This window comes from Ovis canadensis, chromosome 1 (assembly GCF_042477335.2).
Source record: "Ovis canadensis isolate MfBH-ARS-UI-01 breed Bighorn chromosome 1, ARS-UI_OviCan_v2, whole genome shotgun sequence".
Lineage (NCBI taxonomy): Eukaryota > Metazoa > Chordata > Mammalia > Artiodactyla > Bovidae > Ovis > Ovis canadensis.
The window spans coordinates 111,956,901-111,978,646 of NC_091245.1; the positions used below are offsets into that span (position 1 = coordinate 111,956,901).

At 42.1% G+C, this 21,746-nt stretch overlaps 1 protein-coding gene across 6 annotated transcripts in view; it reads right to left on the reverse strand.

Annotated features, from left to right (window-relative positions):
- Positions 1-240: 240 nt before the first annotated feature.
- Positions 241-21,746, reverse strand: part of DCAF8 (DDB1 and CUL4 associated factor 8) — a 40,169-nt gene continuing 18,663 nt past the window's right edge. For all 6 annotated transcript variants that reach the window (XM_069545564.1, XM_069545590.1, XM_069545554.1 and 3 more), the window contains 9 exons: positions 21,135-21,229; positions 16,530-16,640; positions 9,610-9,682; positions 9,078-9,135; positions 8,459-8,566; positions 6,952-7,082; positions 3,415-3,534; positions 2,889-3,005; positions 241-2,208 (listed from right to left, as the gene is read on the reverse strand). In XM_069545564.1, coding sequence (XP_069401665.1) covers positions 2,092-2,208; positions 2,889-3,005; positions 3,415-3,534; positions 6,952-7,082; positions 8,459-8,566; positions 9,078-9,135; positions 9,610-9,682; positions 16,530-16,640; positions 21,135-21,229 — 930 coding nt within the window. In that variant the 3' untranslated portion in view covers positions 241-2,091. The remainder of the gene's footprint in view (positions 2,209-2,888; positions 3,006-3,414; positions 3,535-6,951; positions 7,083-8,458; positions 8,567-9,077; positions 9,136-9,609; positions 9,683-16,529; positions 16,641-21,134; positions 21,230-21,746) is intronic.

Here is a 21,746-nt window from a genome sequence, read left to right on the forward strand (position 1 = left end):
AGAGGTCAGGAAAATACCCCTAAATAGTATCACTCCCTTCCCTCATCTTCTAAGTTATCACTGAACTGTGAGGCCTATTTCACTCATACAGTCTCCAACTGGAGCCCAACTGCTGGAAACATGGATATACCAAGCTGGACTTCCTAAAATTGTAATAAAACTAAGGTCAGGCACCATACTGAAAGGAGCAAAAACAGCCCATCACAGTGAATGGCTCACATATCACACACAGAGCAGCAGTCAGGAAAAACAAAAAAAAGCTTTACTGAGAGAAAATACACAACAAATTCCAGAGTGCATGGTTTCAGCCCACTCCATCACCCTACCAGCAGTAAAGAACACAGACCACTCACAGTCACCACACATTCCCTACCCCTGGAAGGAAGTGCAGCAGCTAACATCTGGTCTGAGAGCTGCTAGGAAAAGGGACAGGAGGAAGGAGTATCTGGGAATTCCATCCTTTCACTCTTCCCTTCCTTCCTGGCCTGTTCTAGTGGAATCTGACTGTCCCAGGATGCAGAATTCCTAGCTGGGGACAAAGAAATAGCAGCAAAAGCATTTAAGGGCAAGAATTCAACTGGGACTTTCCTATTTATTGACCACTGACACAATCCCAGCCGCCTTAATCAATCCTTAGATTAACTTGTCCTTCAATCCCAAGATATAGGAAGGTGGACAAGGTAGAAAGTCAAACCCAGGAGGTCTTTCCCTATACTCTTCCATTAGGAAGGGAGCTGGTGTGAAGCTGGATAGCTTAAAGAATCAAGCAGATAAAGGTCAGAGTGAGTGTGTCTTCTGTCACACATGGTACTAGGGGAAATGGTCTGCAGTGGCAGGACCCTTCCTGAAGTCATAATTCAGTCAAGTTTTAAAGATAAGCCAGTCTCTGGCTAGAAGAGCCATCCTAGGAACCCTTACAAGACTTAAGGAGAGGTAGGATATCTGGGGCAAAAAGCTGAAAGGGAGTTCCTCAACCCTGCAACCATGGTGGGAAAGCACAGAAGGGCAGAATTCAGGATCCTTCCATTCCGGAGCCTCATAAAACCTGAAGAGTTAAGCCCCAGTCTCCAATGGCCATGCACAGAGGGTAGGCTGACCCCAGGTGACACCTCCACACCATTACTCTCACTCACTCTCTCCTGAAGTCCCTTTATTGCAGTCATAGAGAATATATAGGTATTTAAACTTTGACAATAATTTTAACGTGATACATCCAATTTTGAGTTGCTTTTTAATATATTTATAGATATAAAATTAGGCCTCTAACAGTGATAGGGACAGGGAGATTGCTGCCACCAAACTTTTTTTTTTAAAGTAAGAGAAGAGGTAACATCCTTCCTATGCTTCCACTTCTGCCCCTCCTCCCACCTCCCCCCAACCTCCCTCACCAGACCTACTGAGGGGATGATGGGAAAAAGAAGAAAGTGAAGGATACATAATCAAGTGCAAAACACTGTGATAAGTTCAGAGAATGAATGGGGTGGAAAGGAAAGTGAAGAGTGTAGGATGGTTAGGGACTCTTATTAAAAAGACTTCCCAGAAAAACAGGATCCTGGGATGGGGTTGCTCGGGGGTTGGGGGGCAGGCGGGCGGAGAAAAAACAATGCAACTGTCATAGACTTTTAAAAAATAAAGAAAATAAAGTCAAAAACCTAAACCAAAGAGAGTGTGGCATTTCTGCCACCCCCAGTCTGGCCCCTCGGTACTGAACAGCCAGTTGTCCCCCCACCCGCCACCCAAGAAACAAGGGAGACCGAGGAAAAGGAAACCCCACTCCCTGCCCCAAACCAGTTAGCAGAACAGGCTCTCCCTTCCCCCGAAAAGGGCTGGGGAAAAGCCATTTCTGCTGAGTCCTATGCACCTCTCCATGGAGCCCCATTCCAGGGCTCAACTCCCACTCCTAGATACTCTCTGTAGGTTTGCTCCCCTCTGGCTTGTCCTCCTGGGATGTCTTTTTTTTTTTTTTTTTTTAATCTAAAGCAAAAAAGTCCAAAGTGCGTTTCTGCTGAATGTTAGGGCCTGGCACAGGAAAGGGCTGCCCAGGCAGGATCGGGTTGGCAGCCCCAGCCCACCCCTCCTGGGTATGAGGCCTCAGGATGGCATGCACTGCACCCGGTCAGGACCCTCCTCCTCGTCCGATGTGTCTGAGGAGCTGGGAGACTCATCAGAGTCGGCGTCTGTGGCCCCAACCCCAGGTTCTCGCCAGCGCTGTAGGATGGGAAAGGCTTATTAGTAATTTCCTTGGAACAAGGTCAAGCCTGTTAGGCCTTAGCTACAATTTATATGCTCTAGCTCAGGGGTCAGCAGAATTTTTCTTAAAGGGCCAGATGGTAAATATTTTAGACTCATGGGCCATATCTCTGTCACAACTATTCAACTCTGCTTTCCTGTTGTAGCATGAAAGCAGCCAGACAATACATAAATCCATGGGGGTGGCTATATTCTAATACTTTATTTACAAAAAGCAGGCACTTGCCCAAACTGCCAGTTTGCTAAAATCCTACCCCAAGGTCTCTTCTGGCATGAGAGAAAAAAACAGAAGACAGCCTGAGATTTATTATTTCTTCTCAACTCCTTCCCCGCCCTCAACTCCGTTCGCCTTTTTGAAGACACCCTGGCGCATGCATGGTGATGGAGAACACAGAACAGACACCATCTATTTCCACTAGTGGCTTGGCCAAGGCTACAGGAAGGCTCTGATGGGGATGGGGAATAATGGATAGGAAACCCAACCAACTTCACCTGATTCCTCCCTAAAGCAATGAGGAAGTATGCACTGGGATGTTTCCCCCTCTTGAGAGGGTCACTGCCCTTGGGAGCTCACTTTCCACTTTCACCCTCTTGAGAGGGTCACTGCCCTTGGGAGCTCACTTTCCACTCCCGCTTACCCGGTGATGGCGTCTCTGTCTCAGGTGGTGCATGAGGAACCAGAGCATGTGGCTATCAAACAGGTCAGTGTGGTGCAAGCTATCTTCATCCCGTTCCCGCTTGTTCTTCTTAATCACCTGGAACCGAAGAGGATGAGGGGATTGGGCGAGGAATATAAACCCTAGACTTGATCAGAAAAGGCTGGTGTTCCAGCCCAGTAAAATCTTCTCTTAGAAGCTTATTAAACTGGAGTGAGCTAGATGAGATTAAGAAAGGATGCTCCAGGTTCATCCATTGAGAAGGTGGATGATTTTTCCTAACGATGTCCCCTACCCCACTCTACCATTAACGAGAGGCACTTAAAAGCTGTGCCATGGACCCCTGGACTGGGACTACTCCTAGAGAGGCAATGACAGGAATGTGGAGGATGGTGTTAGAGCAGCGCCTTTAAAAAACTGTACAGCAAGTTATTCCTTCTGATAACAATGAAAACTCCTAATAGTATTTTGATAAGCAGAAAGAAGAAATCCTTGATCAGTTACTTACATCCTTTAACCCTGTAAGTTCAGTGGAAGTTTCAGCTGTGGGTGCCCAGATTTTGACATCATGGTCTAGGCCACTGGTTGCCAGCACAGGCAGGTGAGGGTGGGGCTCAAGACAGTTTACCTGGTCAGGAGAAGAGGAAAACATAGGCTTAGGGGTACATGGGAAGTCTAAAAATCACTACATATTTTGCACCAATAACTGTCCTTGATAAAAGTTAAGGTAGCTGCTGGGAGGACATGCCCACCCATCATGAGCCTAGGCCAAAGGGCCCTGGACACAGACTGGGTATAAGATCAGGCCTATCTCTCATTTCCCATGTTTAGGTAGGGGTGGCCTCATCCCCAGACATAGCTCCAGGGGTGGGCGGGTGACTGGCCAAGCGTATGCTGCCTTCACAAAAAAGCAATGAGGTCCAGATGACCTCATTCTCTCCAGATTCCAAAGCTTCAACTCGCCCAAGGCTGGAAAAAAACATCCCAGTGGCTTTTACCAAGTGGCAAATAAATTTTTTAAAATGAAGAAAACAGCAGCAGCTGCTGAGCCCCTAGAGAAGGCTCAGAGAACAATTACATTCACTTGGCACTGTTTACTAGAACTGGAAGAAGGCATGGGCTGGGAAGAGGCTGAGCCTGAACACTGCTGGGGTAGTGGAGACACTTGTCTGCTTGAGACCCCTGCACACCCCAGGAGACGGCACCCTGCTGCCTGCCAACAGGCTCAGCTGCAGGACAGCAGAGTACAGCAAGGCAGTTTCCTGGGGCACCAACCGCCTCAAGCTCAGCCACCCTCCGGATACTATTCACTGGGCAGGAGGAAGAAATTTCAGAAGCTGAGATGAAGGCCTTCTGGTTTAGGCAGCCTCCTATCCAAAGGCACCCATGCCCCCTGCTGTCTGACTTGGAAACATCAGCCTTCCTCGGCAGAGCAGGGTAGCTACTGTCCCCACCGGAAGAGCTGGTCCTAGTCTAGTTGCTAAAGAATTTTTGGGCTTTTAGTCAGACGAGGAATAGACAGCAAAAGAAAGAAGGTGTGGTCCCGTCCACTCCTCATTTCACCCCACCCCACCCTGTCTTGCATCTGCCATACAGTCCAAGAAAACCACCTTGGCAAACAGCCTCTCAGCTCTCTATGGACCAGCCTCTGCCTCACCTGCACATGCAGAGTGGCTGGCGGGAAGCCAAGGTCAGCATGGAAAACTGACATACACAATTCTAACTCTGAGAATAGACTGACGCTAAGTCTGAGTGTAAAAGTAAAGCAGAAACCACATTTCCCTTTCTCCTTTTATTCCACGTATCAGCTCACTGCAAAGTTTATATCTGAGCTCCTTTAGGAAGTGTGGAAGAAGCTCCACCACCTGGAGCAGAGAAGGCACTAAATAGAAAAACTCCGTGGCCAGAAATATTATCAAGATATGTGATAACACATACAAACCTGAACTCATTCATCCATCTCCAGATAAGCCCTGGATACTCTTCTAAAACTCTGACCTAGCTTTGCTTGACAAGTCAGTAAAATAAAAAAGCACAGGAGGGAAATTCCTTGGAACTTGAGACTTATGGACAAAGTGACAAGAGAACAAGACAGTAATTTACACATAGTACCTGAGTTGGAGCTTGCAGAGGGAGCCGCCAGAGAGCTTCTGGGCCAGAAGACCTGGTCGTTTCACCTGACCTATCTGAAGGTCAGGGCTTATCCTGTCAATAATGCCTGAGCAGAGAAAAGAGCTCTGGCCTTAGATGACTGAGTTAGGGGATGCAGAGGATGGGATAAAGGAGCAAAGTGCTTTTGGGAAACTAAGGATTGTCCTGTGACAACCCTTGGCCCTGAGTGGAAACAATAAAAGGCCTAGATTTTGAGCCAAATACAAAATCAAGAGACTTGGGCAAGGTGGATGAGAATTTCAAAGATCCCTATCTCCTTTATGATATATTCTGCATTCAGGCTGGTGCTGTGACCTCACTGCTGGGAGGTTAGCACAAAAAGTCAGAAGGAGCCACGTGAGGACCACACGGATCATTCAGCTTACACAGAGGCAAGAAAAAAGCAGGAATCTCACTGCAGGGTGCAGTCTTCATACCTCCTGTTCTAGTGCTTCACTCTTATGACCACTAAATTCAGGCCTGGGGCCCGCCCATCCAAAGCAAATGCCCTCCCCATCTGAGCACCTGGATTAATCATCAAATCCTGACACCGGCTGAGCTGACAAGACTGGCCTGTGGAGTGATCTGGGCAAAAGACAAGTACTGGCCTGTGGGGAAGGCATTTAGCCCTGTATTTCTCTAGAACAGAATGCAAGACAATAGTTTATGATCAAGAAAAGATTCACTGGCTTCCTTTGACTTCCTTATGGCTACATGCCCACTACAGAATTCTCATTAAGACCCCAGTGTTTTGGGTCTGCTCCCTACACATGGAAGAGGGCCTATGGAAGAGCAGGAGATGAGGCAGGCAACAGTGACACACCCCTGTAAGTTCTAGACTCTTCTCTGCTCATGTTCAAGCCATACAAGCCTTGGATCTATACTGGCTCCAGGTCCCCGACATTTAGTGGAACCAGAAAAGTCTGAAATAGCCTCGTACCATGATAAGAGACACACAAGAAGAAATGGGAACCCAACTGCAATGAACCATTCTAACTTTTAATACCACTCTCAATAAACCTCATCAAGGGATGGCTGGGTTCTCTTACAGCTCCTCAGCCATTCCTGAGATGCTCTTAACCAGACTATCTTGGGTAGTCAGGACAATGCAGCTGCCCCAACTGCCTCTTTCTTATTATCTGTAGTCTGAAAACCTTATCATAGAAAGCTACTGAATACTGAATCCTTCCTGACTCTAGGTCTCAAAGGAGGAAAAAAAAATTATGGTTAGCTAGGTATATCTTAGGAGGTGACCATCTTTCACTCCCAACTCAAGATCCTCAGGCTTCCTTTTTTGTCTTATCTCTATGGAGGTTGTAGAACTCAAAGGACAGGCAGATATGATACGATAATGGGTTGTATAGCAGTAAAAAAAAAAAAAAGGTGGTCGGGCAGGGGGCGCATATTTTCTCCTATATATATCATGTGTGTTTTTATCAGTGTACAGACTATATATCCTGATTTTCTCAACTGTCAGAAAAAAAAATTCTCCTAGCTTCTATCTGCTAATCCAGGATGTCATCAAGATTACTACTAAGCTACTTACTACACTGTGTAGGATGGTGTGCCCTTAACTCTTAACGCTTTTGTTCTGGGAAAAGTCTACACATAAAGATATCTCAGTCAGGCCAGAGATTCTTCCCTAAAATCCCTTTCTCTTCTTAATAAACCATGCTGTAGAGTTACAGAAGACAGGAAAAGGAAAATAATTTCATTAAAACCTCAGCATCCCCATCCCATAGTATAAAAAGACTGTACTGTCTTTTTATTTAGCTGGCTAGACCTCTAAGACATGGTATTATGTTGTCAAAGTAAGAATTCTGCGGCCCTGCTGAAACCTACCTTAATGACTGGAGAGAGTAGGGAGTCAGCCAGCCCAGCAAACCATACTCACCACGCCTCCCTTGTCCCCCTCCATGAATTGAATGATCTGGCAGGATGATTTCTCCCAGAGGAAGATGTGCCCACAGTCACTACCGCTCACCACAAACTCACTCTTGGGGCCATAGAAATTGACGCCTTTTACTGTAATGATAAATGAGGGAATAAACCGCATGAGAGCTGGCATTAGGCCTAAATATTTACCTCACAGGAAATTTATTTACAAATCTAAATCAGCTAAGAGCCAAGAATTTCTTTCACTTTCACAAAACAAATCAAGGGATTATGCATGTAAAATAGACAGAATAAGAATCACACCAAGTCCCAGAGACGATTTATAGTCTCCCAAAGAGGTCCACGGAGCTGAGCGGTTTACAGTCCTCAGCAACAGCCTCTATGGAGCAGCCACCAGCCTTACCAATGCCTCACCTGTCCCAGCCTGAATGGCCACAGCTTACCCACTCTAAAGCAGCACTGTCCTATGCCCTACAATTATCCTTGGTATCTGTGATTCACTGGTACCCTGTCCATGCTTCCTGGGTCATTAGATGACCTAGGACAGGTGGAAGTTTACGCTACAACTGCCTGAAGCACCTGAGGTGTGCTTGCTACCAAGACTGAACAACAGGACTCCACCCTCTGAAATTAGTAAGAAGATCCAGGAGTCCCAACTGCTATGTCTAGTTCCGTATCAATCATAAAACTGAAACACTTCCTTCTGTATGCCCACGGACCAAGATTAAATATAGCATTTCCCCGCTCTTCTCACAGTTCAAGAGAAAAAGGAAAACTAACTGCTCTCTCCCAGTCAACATTATAACAGACATCTGTTATGAGCACTAATAACAACCAAGAGCAGTGATTCCAACTTGTCTGTACAAGAATCAAACAGGTAGCTTTTTAAAACTCCTAATCAAGTTGTACCCTATACCAATTAAGTCAGAATGGATGGGTGTGGGAGCCGGCTTCAGGTGACTTCATCGTATAGCAAAGTTTGGGAACCACAGACAGAACAAAAAGCGCCAACCATCACTGCAAACCTGGGTGAGGTGCTATTGCCATTCCTCCTCTTCTATCTCATGCAAAAAAATTACTTCTTCCTCTTCCTTAAAAGCACAAGCTCACCCCCTATTTTAGGCAATTAGTCTTAGTACCACTAACTAAGAAGGGCTCTCCCAAACTCCCTAGTAAGTCTTTTAATCCTGAAGTTACCTAAAATCATGTTTTCATATATATATATATATATTTTTTTTTTACATATAAAAAATAAAAAATATAGTCAGTCTAGTTTCCTTACACCCAGACCAAGTCTAATGTCACTGCTGTGGTGAGAAATGCTCCTGAGCCCTCTCTCCCCTAGCACAGGAGGGCCAATGAAAACTCCAGCCCACTTAGGCTTGTCCCTTGGTGATGGGTAGCCTACTCCTTTAGGTAGTTCTTATTTGCACAACCTAAATGAGATACTGTGGTTCTTCAAATCAACAGGCTTGGGGTACAGAAACCTAGAAAGACAGCCTCACCTGTGGCGTTATTTCTGTGGCCCTTATATCTCTTAATATACTGGGCCCCATCACTGTGAGAGGAGTTGAAGAGGTAAATGTCTTCATCATTGTAACTGGCCAGGAGCTCTGCCAAGAACAAGCACACAGCAGTGAAGGCAAAGGCTGAAAAAAGCTAGGACTAGGAGTTGGGGGTTGGGGTGGGGCTTCTTGCCAGTAGTGCCCCCTCCTAACACCCAGGTATAGTGCCCATCTTACTCAGTTGGAACAGCAAGCAATTCAGGTGTCTAGGGTAGACTAGGAACACGCTGCCAACTCAGGGGTAGCAGAATGCTCAGGAAGATCATACCCATTACTTCAGGAATGAGCCAAAGGCGTAAGAACCTGCTCAAGCAAGTGGCCTGGCCTTCAGGACAGGCCCTGCCAAGGATCAGCTGTGGCATTCTGCAAGTGCCTGCCATCTCCAAGGGTCATCTGCTGCGTCCCCCCACTGTGTGCTCACCATCAGCGACGACTCCCCACGGCTCCACTTGGAGCCACAGCACAGTGGTGAGCACGGGAGGGCACATGCCTCACTGGCTCAGCAGCTCCCTAGACAGAGGGGGCATGCCAGCCTAGGAGCTGGGCCCTGCTCACGTACCTGTGCCGTCGTGGCTGTACACAAGACAGGTGATGTTTGCTTTGGACTCACTGTTCACCTGCAATAAGGAGCAGATACTGACTGATGCCCCACCCCCCCATTTATTATACCACCTTCAGGAAACAGGTTTTCCTTAAAACTCCCCTATATCTTCTCCCAGAGTCTGAGAGAGAGAGACAGAGAAAGGCAGAGAGACAGATAGACAGGAGTACAACTGATGAAACTTGACCAAACTGGGGGAGAGGGCTTTCTACTGGCTGTCTTCTGTATGCTAGCCATTTCATATGCACATTATCTTGTTAGGCTTTACCATTGCGGTACAAGGCAGTTATCTGTATCTCTTTTTGTTGGTAAGAATATTGACGCTAAAGGAGGTAAGGTGACAAAACTGCTCAACGGTAGAGCCAGAATTCAAATCCAGGTGTCTTTTGACTCCAAAGTCCAAGCTCTTCCCACTATGTCAACAAGTCTGGTGGCAGGCTTGGGGTTGAGTCAGGGAAGCCTGGAGCCACTGGCCCTTCATGAATCTTACCAGGTGATGAGGGCAGAATTTCTTGAGGACTCCATTGTTTTCATTCTCATCAATCTTCCTCTGGTCATAAATCCTACAGAAGAAGCAATGAAAATGTCAAAACTTACAAACAACCCTTGAAGAGCTGAAGTTCAATGTAGTGACTAGAACAGCAGTCAGCTGGATGTCAGAACAGATAAAAGACATTTCCCAATTCAGCTTCTGGCTCAGGCTTTTCCTCAAAAATCTTCTCCTACCCCTCTTCCAAACAAAACTCTTTTATCCAGGTACTTCTCATTTCAAGTAGTAATCCTAAATTACATTATTTTGAAGTGGCTTATCTCCTCTCTCAGCTTTTATATCACTTACCATTTATCTACACTGAAATAACATTACAGATCCTTTTCTATGTATGCTGCCTCCCCAATATGGTTTATTACTCATGGGCAGAGACCATGCTTTTTGTAAGTCAGGGGGTCCTCAGTCCCAATCCCTTCCTGAAATTGTATTTGGCTAGTTCTCCCCACAACTATTACAAGCTACCACCTATATCTCAAGACTCCCTCTATTCTTCCATCTTTCCCATCAAGCACCAAACCACCTTCACCTTCCCTCATCTTTCCAATCCAAACTTTAATCATCCGTGCAACCACGGACACAAAGATTAGGTGCCAAGTATTATACCAGGTGCTAGAAATACAGTGAGGAACAAGCCACATCTAGTCATTGTCCTTGCACATCAGTGTCCTCCAATCTCAGGCATCCCATCCCTCCAAGGACCCTGTTTGCTTGATTAGCCCTCTTGCTCACCACTGTCTGCCCATTTTCTAAAAATCCTTCCACTGACCTTTCCTACTCTTGCTTTTTCTGTCCCCCCACCACCCCATTATGCCATCAGTTAAATTATGGAAAAGAGCAATCTGCTCTCAACATTTTCATTCTCTCACCCCCTATTCATTTCTCAATCCATTCTAATCTAGCTTTGGCTTTCACTTCACTACTGAAACTACTCTGGCTAAAGTCATCAGTAACCTAACCACCAAAGCCAACAAGATACTTTTTTCGGGTCTTTCTCTCTTCTTGACATTATTCATTACTCCTTCCCTGAAATACTTTCCTTCCTTGATATCCAACCACAAGCACATGGGCTTGTGTTCATCCCTTAAATGCTAATGTTGTTCAAAGGTCTAGTCTTAAGTTCTCCTCTGACTCTATGCAAGGAAATTTTAAAACCTAGAGTTCAAGTATATGTGAATGCCCAGAAATTGTGCTTACATGTATTCTTCCAAGGAGACGGGATCATAGTTCTCATACTCTCAAAGAGGCCAGAGACTCAAAAGGGAGGAAGAATTCTGCACTATACTTTCTTCTGGGGATCAAATCCCATTACCAACATTTTAACTGCCACCTATATGTAGATACATGTGTCTGAGATCTGTGTCTCCAGCCCACACTTGTTCTGAGCGAGCTCTACACTTACAGCCACATGCCAAATGAGTGTTGTAATGGAATGCCCCAAACAAAATCATTCTCCTTAAATTAAGATCATTCAAGATTTACCCTTTCCCCCAAATCTTTGTTAATGGCACCATCCTAAATTCAAACCAAAAATCAGGTCCTTTCTTCTCCTATGTCTTTCCTGTCAACAATCTGACTTCCTGGGTGTATTTCTTCACTATATGTGCTTTCTCCACTCTTATTCATTTTTTGCCTACATTATTTGTAGTAACCTTCTAACTGATTTCCTTGCTCATACTGTCACCAGAATTACGTCTAACATGAAAAATGTAATGTAAATTCCATAATTAAATCTCTTCAGTGATTTTGTACTTTCTAGTACAAGCTACTCAATATGGCTGCCCACCACTTCCCAAAGATCCTATACATTACACACACACACACACACACACACACAGCTATGCTTTCTTGAATATACCATGTCTCATCTTGTTATCCTAATACAACTGTTCCCTTTACCTGAAATATTTCCCATTTGTCTTTAATTTTCTTTTGTGAGAAAGAACAGCATAGTTAATGGTTTCCACCATATTGAAGGAGTCTGAACTGAGTTCAGAAACTATGCTACTTACTAGATGAGTAACATTGGGTAAGTTACTTAATATTTTTAATCTTATGTATCTGTTTCTTCAGAATCCTCCTTGAAGGCAGAAACTGTATCTAGTCAACTGTGTATCTAGCACACAACAAATGCTCAGTAAATGCTAGGTGAATAAACAAATGAATCAATATGTTTGTGTTCTCCACAATTCATTAACAAATATCCTGCATAAACAGACTATCCAGGAAATGTTTTTTAAATGAACCAATACAAAAAGAAGACAAATAGGAGACTGCTGTACAACCAATTACTACTCTTCAGCAAATATAGCTGCTAACAATCAGATTTGTTTCCCCTCTAAATCTAAATCAACAGCTTTCAAATATCACTAGGTCATTATTATGTTCCCAAGTCATCAAATTAGTAAAAAAAATTTTAACTAAGTATTTAATATTTTGGTGTATGGAACATTCTGTGTTCCTCAATATCTAAAGCTCTTTGCCCTTCTTTTATCTTCCTCTTTCTTCCATAAGTATTTATTAAGAACCTACTATATTCTAGATATAATGCTTGAGACGAGGGGTTGGCAAATTTTTTCTTAAACGGCAAGGCAGTAATTATTTTAAGCTGGCAGGGCCATCCAGTCTCTATCACAGTAACAAATGGCTATGGCTATGTTCCAGTAAAACTTTATTTACAAAAACAGTGTAGACTGCTAACCCCTGTGCTAGAAAGTGGTGATACAAAAATACAAAAAATTCTCTTATTATCTGAGCATAGGACAGAAGCCTGTCATTCAAAAAAATTTTTTTTGATTTATACTACTTTACTTTACTAAGCAGTTCTACGTATACAACAAAACAGAGAGCTGTATAGGTATTTTCACACACTCCGTGCCCTCACACATGTACAGCCTCTCCCATTATCTAAATCACTCACCAAAATGGTAGTTTTCTTAAAAACTTACACTGACATACAATAATCACTCAAAATCTACAGAGTTTACTCTACATTCTACAGGTTTGGATAAATGTATAATGACATATATCCATCATTAACATCATAGAGTATTTCTACTGCTGTAAAAAATCCACTGCCTATTCCTCTCTCTTGGCCCACCCCACCCCTGGCTATCACTGATCCTATTTCCACAGTTTTGCCTTTTCCAGAATGTCATACTGTTGGAACATATAGTATGGAGTCCTTACATACTGGCTTTTTTTCCCACTCAGTAATATGCATTTAAGATTCCTCCATGTCTTTTCATGATATGATAGCTCATTTCTTTCTAGTGGTGAATAATGTTTCATTGTCTAGATAAACCACCATTTAACATACTGAAGAACATGCTGGTTGCTTCCAAAGTTTGGGAATTATGAATAAAGCTATAGATGTCCATGTATAGGTTTCTGTATAAACATATGTTTTCAACTTCTTTAGGTAAATACCAAGGAGCTTAACTGCTGGATCACAGGGTGCCAGTTTTGGAGACACTGTCAAACTGTCTTCCAAAGCAGCTGTTATCATTTTGCACTGTATGCATTTTCCTGATGGTCATCTTTCCATTCAGTTATCTGAATATCTTCTTAAGTGAGGTGTCTGTTAAGGTCTTTAGCCCGTTTTTGATTGACTTTTTTTTCACTGTTGAGATTTAAGAGTTATTTGTATATTTTGGATAACAGTCCTTCATCAGATGCGCCTTTTGCAAGTATTTTCTCTCAGTCTGTGGCTTATCTTCCAATTCTCTTGAAAGATACTGTCACAGAGCAGAAGCTTTTAATTTTAATGTCATCTAACCTATCAATTTTTTCTTTCATGGATGTCTTTATAATGCAAGGTCTTCTAGGTTTTCTCCTATGTTATCTTTTTTTTAGGACTTTCACAGCTTTGGGTTTTACTTTCAGATGTATTATCCATTTTGAGTTAACTTCTGTGAAGGGTGTAAGGTCTATGTCTAGATTCAGTTTTTACACGTCGATGTCCAGTTATTTCAGCACCATGTATTGCAGAGACTATCATTTCTCCATTTTTTGCCTTTGCATCTTTGTCGAAGATAGCTCAACAATATTTACGGGGGTCTATTTCTGGGCTCTCTATTCTGTCCCTTTGATCTATTTGTCTCTTTCACCAATATAATGCTGTCTGAATTACTGTAGCTTTATACTAAGTCTTGAAGTTGGGTAGTATCAGGCCTCCAACTTTGTTCTTCTCCCTCAGTATGGTGTTGTCTCACCTCACAAACTTTAGGATCAGCTTGTTGATATACATAAAATATCTTGCTGGAATTTTGACTGGAACTGCGCTGAATCAACAACCCAAGTTGAGAAGCGACATCTCCACATTATTGAGTCTTCCTGTGCCCGACACTTTAAATCAAATGAAGAATAGCGTGGGCACTGTCTCAACACCCTCACTGCATGTCTCTGCACGGGCCTCCAGGCCCTCACTGACTTTAAGCGCCTCTTCCCTCCTCACCTCCTCTTCCTGCCATGCGCCTTTAACCTAGTGTTCTCTCAGTATCACTGATAACAACAGGGAAGCAAAGGGACTATTTATTGACTCTGTTTTATAAATCTGGGCCTATACCAAATCCTTTAGCAATAAATTTACATGTCAACCAATCACACTGCCAAATCTATCACCACAAGACTCATTTATCTGATATAGTCTCCTTTCCTTCACTCCTGTAAATTCTTACACCAACTCAAAGCAGGATTTAGTAGCAGAGACTCAAATCGCTATCACCCTTCACTTGGCTACCTTTTTTCTTTCTCCCTACCTATCCCCGCTTTTTGATCATATTCCAAAAAGCATGGCTCTCTAAGGTTTCCCTTAAATGTTCCTTCACAATCCTAATAAATTCAGTATTTACGATGCAAAAGCCTTGAGGATAAGTAAGCGATTTCTCTGTACTCCCTTAGAGGTTTTCCTTCAGACTAGTGAAAGCTAATAGTGTTATGATATAAAATATTCAGCAAAAAGATTTTCAGATTCATACTGTAAGGTGAGCCTAAAGTTCCATCAAAGAAAGAATCAGAAAGGAGGAATTCCAATATACTCAATGAACTGAAGAGGTGCCAGAGAAATTGAGGATGATGAGAGACGAGCTAGGGTGTTGGAAGGGCCATCTGCTCATAGGTGATCAGTTCAGTCACTCAGTCGTATCTGGCTCTTTGCAACCCCATGGACAGCAGCTCGCCAGGCTTCCCCGTCCATCACCAATTGTGCCTCAAAATTTACACGTGCTTCTGTCAAGTAAACAGCCTATGACATGCTGAGAATTTGGCACCCAAAAAGGGATAAAGAACACAGGCTGGTAAGAGTCAGAAGATCTGAGTATTTCTCCTTGTGTCGAAACACTGAAACAAATTCCAGCCCCATTTTAACCCTCATAAAGTATCAGCTTTGGATAAAGGCATTATCAATTGCAGTTATCAATGCAGACAATGCCTCCATTTTCCTTCAAACATCAAGGTCCTTGTGGCTGAATTATCTGAATTCACAGACTTTTCAACGAATCCAGAGCTCAAGCAGGAAATCCAAATTAGAAATTTCAGTAAATGCTTTTATTGGAGGAAGTAGCACATGAAAGTTCCAACAACTAAACCCTTTTTTTGATCAACAGCTTCTTATCTTTAAAAAAAAATCTACTGCTACATATTTGCTATTGGTCAACAGAGGAAAGGAATTTAGGAGGCAATGAAAACAGGGGAAGAAGAGAGTAACAAAGTTCCCCAATTCTCTTGCAGGGCTCTTCAATAAATTAAGATCGTTTCTCAGGGATTTCTAGAGATTTAGTCCATCCCTGTGATTATTAATAAAATTAATTACAGAATACACTTATAAAAATGGAGAAGGCAATGGCAACCCACTCCAGTACTCTTGCCTGGAAAATCCCATGGACGGAGCAGCCTGGTAGGTTGTAGTCCATGGGGTCGCAAAGAGTTGGACACGACTGAGCAACTTCACTTTCACTTTTCGTTTTATGCACTGGAGAAGGAAATGGCAACCCACTCCAGTGTTCTTGCCTGGAGAATCCCAGGGATGGCGGAGCTTGGTGGGCTGCTGTCTATGGGGTCGCACAGAGTCGGACACGACTGAAGTGACTTAGCAGCAGCAGTAGTTATAAAAAATACCCTCTCATTTAAAAAGGAAGATCATGTATTTCACCACTATCAGAAAAACATAAAGTCATTCATTTTCCTATAAACCTCTCCTTCCTCCCTTTCAAACTGGTGATCCCTTGGCAACTAAAAAAATATACTTGAGACAGACCAACTGAGTAGGGACGGGATGTAACTGTGACAAAGGGTCAAGGAAACTAACTGCAGTCACATGTAGTCATGGACTGAATCCATAAACTGTTTCCCTTAGGATATGCCTCAACAGACAATGTTACAAGAAATGTTCAAAACAAAAATATCACTAAGGGCAAAGAAAAGTGGTTCAGGAGACTAGCAGCCAAAAACTCTAAGTTCACAATGAGAATTTCCAAGTCAAATAAATCATTTCTGAATCTGAAACCAGCATTCAAAATTACTACTGCATGCTAACTTACATATGAAAAATGGTGGAAAGTATTTACTAACTAGAGCACTTGCTAGTAAACCTGGGTTTACGCAAATGGTGGAGACCTCGATCAATTCATCAAACTTCCTTAAACCTGATAATATCCGCAACATGTCAAGCCATCCCTCAGGGAATGTTAATTAGGGAACAGAATACATCACAGAAGTTTAAACTCTTTGGAAGATGGCAAAAAATCAAAGATGGTGGTTAATGGATTTCTAGGCAATTCATACCTTTCCAAAAGGGACAGCTGGTAGTACACAATGCATCACAATCTCAAACTCTCAAAGACACAAAACAGCCACAGACTCACCTTACAAACTGGTCTCGTCCACCCACTGCAAATTGGTGGGTGTTGGCAGGATTCACATAGATTGTATACAGCCCCACCTTCTTCTCCTTTTCTTTTGTCACCACCAGTTTCCTTCAAGAGTAGAGAAGTACAAATGTTATATTCTCCCAAAGATTCAGACAGTCATGGCAAGTGAGAACAGAGAGTAATGCAGACACAGCTAGTAAGAACCCAAACAGATTTTCATTTGGAAAGAAAGAAAAAAGTGGTTTTGTTTGTACATTGCAACAAGAAAAGAAAAATATAACCCACTGTCTTATACATTTACTAAGTGCTACTTTGGAAACGGAATAAAACATGTAGTACTTTTATGGTGTTCCTCAAGAAGTATAAAATTAAAGGTGTATGAAAGTATATCACTCCCCAGAGTCTCAGCCTGAGTCCAATATGATGATAACCAACCATTCAAGAGACAATACCCACATTTTCCCACCTTTTACTTACAAATATATCTTTCCAATCATCTGGGAGCAGGGAGTGAAAGGAGGATGAATCACAGGAACAGTGGACAGAAAAGACTTTAAGGTCAGAATCTACCTCCCAGATTTCAGAAAAGTATCACTTAAAACACAGTTTTAAAATGCACAAAGAAAAATGGCAAGCAACAGTTAATCCAAAGGGAAACAATATTAGTGTTCCCTTATTTGAAGAAAACTAGGAGAGGAGATTCCTATGAAGACAGCTATTTATAAGGCTGAAAATAATTTCTGAATTATTCTTCTGGTTGTACTACAAAAACAGGTGATTCATGGGACCCCCAGGGAAACCTTATAAAATTTCCATAATTTGTCCCACCTTAAGGGTGGCCCTATGACTACTCTTCCCAGATTGAAGTGTCCAACCTGTCAAATATGACATCATAAGGATTAGTAAATTTATAGAAGACAGGAAAGGAAGGGCTGGACTTTTTTTTTTTTTTTTTAGTGCCAGATAATATTCTATTATCTGGGTGTACCATAGTTTATCCATTCACCTACTGAACTACATCTTGGCTGCTTGCAAGTTTTGGCAATTATGAATAAGAGTTTTCATTTTTAATTCTAAGCTTTTGTTCATTTCTGGTGCTTAGAGAAAGAACTATAATTATGACAAGTTTCTTTGTAAATGGTGTTAGCATCCTCTCTACATGGTCAAAGTCATTCCAACCTAAACTGTTCTAGGCAAAGAGGAGAAATTTTATTAATATTTAATTTTAAAATCTCTGTAGTTTTCCACTAAAAGAATAGTGTATAGAGGTCATTAAAAATAAATGTTATTAGGGAAAACATAAATACACGTGTACCCAACCCTCAAAAACACAAGGCAGACACAAATAAAGAGTTTCAGGAACAAAATTAGCAATGGAGAAGAGGCAGCTCTGAGTTTTAGATAAGGAAGAGGAAGAGGAGTAGATACTGCTCTTTTCCAGAGTACTGTCTCATCTCCTAAGCAATCTGAATTTTTTCACAGGGAGAGGGTCAGACAAACATAAAGTTTACCATGCAGAAGCAAAATGAGGAAACCGAGGTGAAAGATTATGAAGTTATTACGACAGCTCCACTGTCATCTAATCCTGACAAAGAACTCAATCTTTCCATGCCTCCATATATTCACCTAAAACAAACAATTCTCTCTCCCAATATATAAATACACAGAGTACCCTGAACTCTCCAGGGAAAATGCAGAGGTATAAATATGATTAATAATGGTAGCAGGGGAAAAAAAAAAAGGTTTGACACCAGAGCAAGGTAGCAGACAAAATCATATGAAACAAATTTACCAAATTTTGCCTTAAAACTTGCAATTTTAATGAGCAGGTATGCTCTAAGAAAAAGGGAAATTATGGATCAAACCAAAGGATTCTTTTGAAGAATATCTCAAACCAGCTTCCACTGGCTAAAGGAATACCCCCCACCCCCAGCTCTAAATCTCTTTTCCTATGACATTAGCCATTTTCACCAGCTTCTAGAGAGTCAGCTATTATGAATACAAAAAGGAAATATTCCTCTAAATTAATCTCATACAAAAATGTCTAGCATATAAGCAGATGTTAAGGCACCAGCTTAAGATATTCTAGCCATGACCTTCACATTCAGTCCTCTGACCTCATTCCAGCCTTTCACTAATTCAACCCCTAAAGCAAAAACTTTTTGAAGACCCACTGTCTCTTATTTTCCCAGCTCAGAATCTGGACCCCCTCCTACTATAAGTTCCTCCTATGTTCCCGCGTTTAATTTCTATCCCATCTATTACTGCTTGCATCTGGATTCACTGGTCAACTCCAGTCAGATTTTCTGCCTATAACATCTCATCACACATTCCATTATCTGCCAAAGTCATGTGCTCTGCCCATTACTTGAACCAGATTCCCAATTTCTTATGGGTTAATAGTAGTTTTCCTCTGAACCTGATTCAGAGGATCTCATTCTGCTTCACAACTCTCTACCAGAGCAGACCAAACAAACTTCTATCATTTTTTCCATCTTTGCCCTTCCCACTCCTCTCTGGAAAACCTGCTAATGTTCCATTATTATCACAGAACCACAGAATTTTAGAACTGAAAATAACAAACATCATTCAGTTTAAGAGCTTAAATGATTTCTCAAAGGTAGATAACTACATGCTAGGACTGAAGGTAGCACCTTTATCACCCAGGCCTGTTCCCTTTCCAGTAGAAGTCCATTCATTCTCTCTCAACCTTCATCCTCTTGAAGTTTTACATAAATAACCAACATATCCTTTCCACAAGCTGAAAACATTTCCATCCTTTAACCAGTTATTTTAAATTCTTCCACTTTGTAGACAACTTTTTCTATACTAATCTCTCTAAAAGCCTGATAATAATCAGCCTTAAGATTATATCACCTAATTAACATATATTTTACTTGTCTGCTTTGTAAAGATCAGTGATACCCCTTACTCAATATTGGTATTCACTTATAAGATTTAAGATAATTTTTAAGGGGGGAAAGATCTGTAAAGTTGAATACTCTGTGGTCCCATAGTAAACTTCCAGTATGGCATATTAAATATATATATATATAATTTTAAAAACAAACAATATCATAAATAATCTAGATAATCTATCAACTAGGTCATCATTAAACAAACTGTGGTACACCAATGTTATGATATATATGACATGGTTAAAAATGAGGTAGGCCTTTTTGGTCTGACGTAGAAATATCTCCAAAATGCATTACAATGTGAAAAAGGCAAATTGCAAGAACATAACATACACGCAAGTTTATACATACACACAATTATCCCACACTGGAGGGAAAAGTGTGTATGGATATAGTAAAGATACGTAAATGTACACAAACGGGACTGGAGAGGCACTGAACACTTTTGACAGCAGTTACCAACAGCCAGGAAAGTGGGAGGCGGGGGAGGCATGCATGAGGCAGCGTTTATTCTGCCCACGTGCTTCACTACTGCATCCGTGCATGTTTTATTACAAGCACAATAAAAACGGAAAAAGTCAACTAATTAGTAGCTGCAATTTAGCCAGGTATAACCACGGTGCCAGGCTTCCCTGGTGGCTCAGTGGTAAAGAATTCGCCAGACAGTGCGGAGACACAGGTCTGACCCCTGACCCAGGAAGAGCCGACATGCCACAGAGAACTAAGCCTGTGCACCACCACTACTGAGCCTATGCTCTTGAGCCCAGGAACCAAACTACCAGGCCCTCGGACACAACTACTGAAGCCCACATGCAGCAGCGCCCGCGGCCCACAGCAAGAAAGCTACCACACACAGAAGCCTGCACACGCAACCAGAGAGCAGCCCCCATTCACTGCAACTAGAGGAAAACCAGTGCAGCAACAAAGACACAGTGCAGTCAAAAAAGAAAACCCACCGCGCTGCCACACACTATGCTGAGGCACCAAGCACACTTATCAGTGATCCTCACAGAAATCAGAGAGAGAGAGTGAGGCTGATTATACCCACAGTGAGGCCGAAGAACCTGACGTGCAGAAAGGTCACATGGGGCACTACTAGTAACGCCCAAGTTAATATCTGACCTAGGGCTGCCTGGATACAAACAAGATGCTATGCTCTTTCTATGGTATCACACAGCTAAAAGCAGATATAATTTACCCATCAGTCTCAGATTCATGTAAAAATGAGCTATGATATGATGAGTTCTACTACAACTACCAATATTTTTAAGAGTCACCATTTAATTTTTATGTTTCTATACATAACTGAAGTGAAAATCACACATGAGCATATCTCTAAGCTGCCAGCAACGTGCTTCTTGTCGGGAAGCTCAGCGGCACCCAAATGAACTAGAAGATCATCCAGTTTTTACAGCTCACAATATAATAAGATAACTGAACTCTGCTTTAGAAATGAAGCTAAGTTGAATAGTACTTTATTGCTGAGAAACAGATTAACAACAAAGTAGTAAGGAATTTCCCTAAACTAATCCATTTCTTGTTATAAACACAAAGGAACTATTCTTTGTGCTTAGTTGAGAATTATCTAGGACATGTGCAATATCTTCAAAACCTAGGACATCTGCAATACTTTCAAGGTCAAGAAATTCAAATTGTGTAAAAATACTCTTGCTACACTTACGAAGCGGGTCGGTCTTGTCTGAGGTCAATGGTGAAGACCACCGCGTCCTCACCGGCAGACAGGAACGTACAGGGAGAGTCTGGTTCTAGGGCCAACTGAAGGAGAAGAGAGAAAGGAAGCGGTTTCTGAAAGATTAACATTAAAGGCTGTCTAGTTCATTCCTTTATATTTATGAAGGGCTGCAATTAAAATGGCTCAGCAAGACAAATAGCTAGCTTTTTTTGTTGTAAAATCCCAGGAAAGAAGGTAATTTAATAAGCCCATTCTCTCTTGTGCGTGAATTACTTACAGCTTGTTTATTCTATACAAGTCAAAAGCACAGGTGATTTGCTACTTTAACTAAGTCTCCAGGGGATCTGAACAGTGACACCAAAGGAAAACACTGCCATTAGGGCTCATTCTCAAAATCAATTCCACGCCCTCACTCAGGTGGGGAGAGAAATGGCACCCAAGTTTCATTTTCTATAGCTTAGTTCTAAAAGTTAGTTATCTAACTAACAGTCTTAAGAATCAAAGAAATAGGTAATTTTCACATTTCTTGAGTCATCTGGGCAAGAAAAGCTATATATTTTATATACATTCAGGTCCACCTATATATTTGTGGAGGGTTTA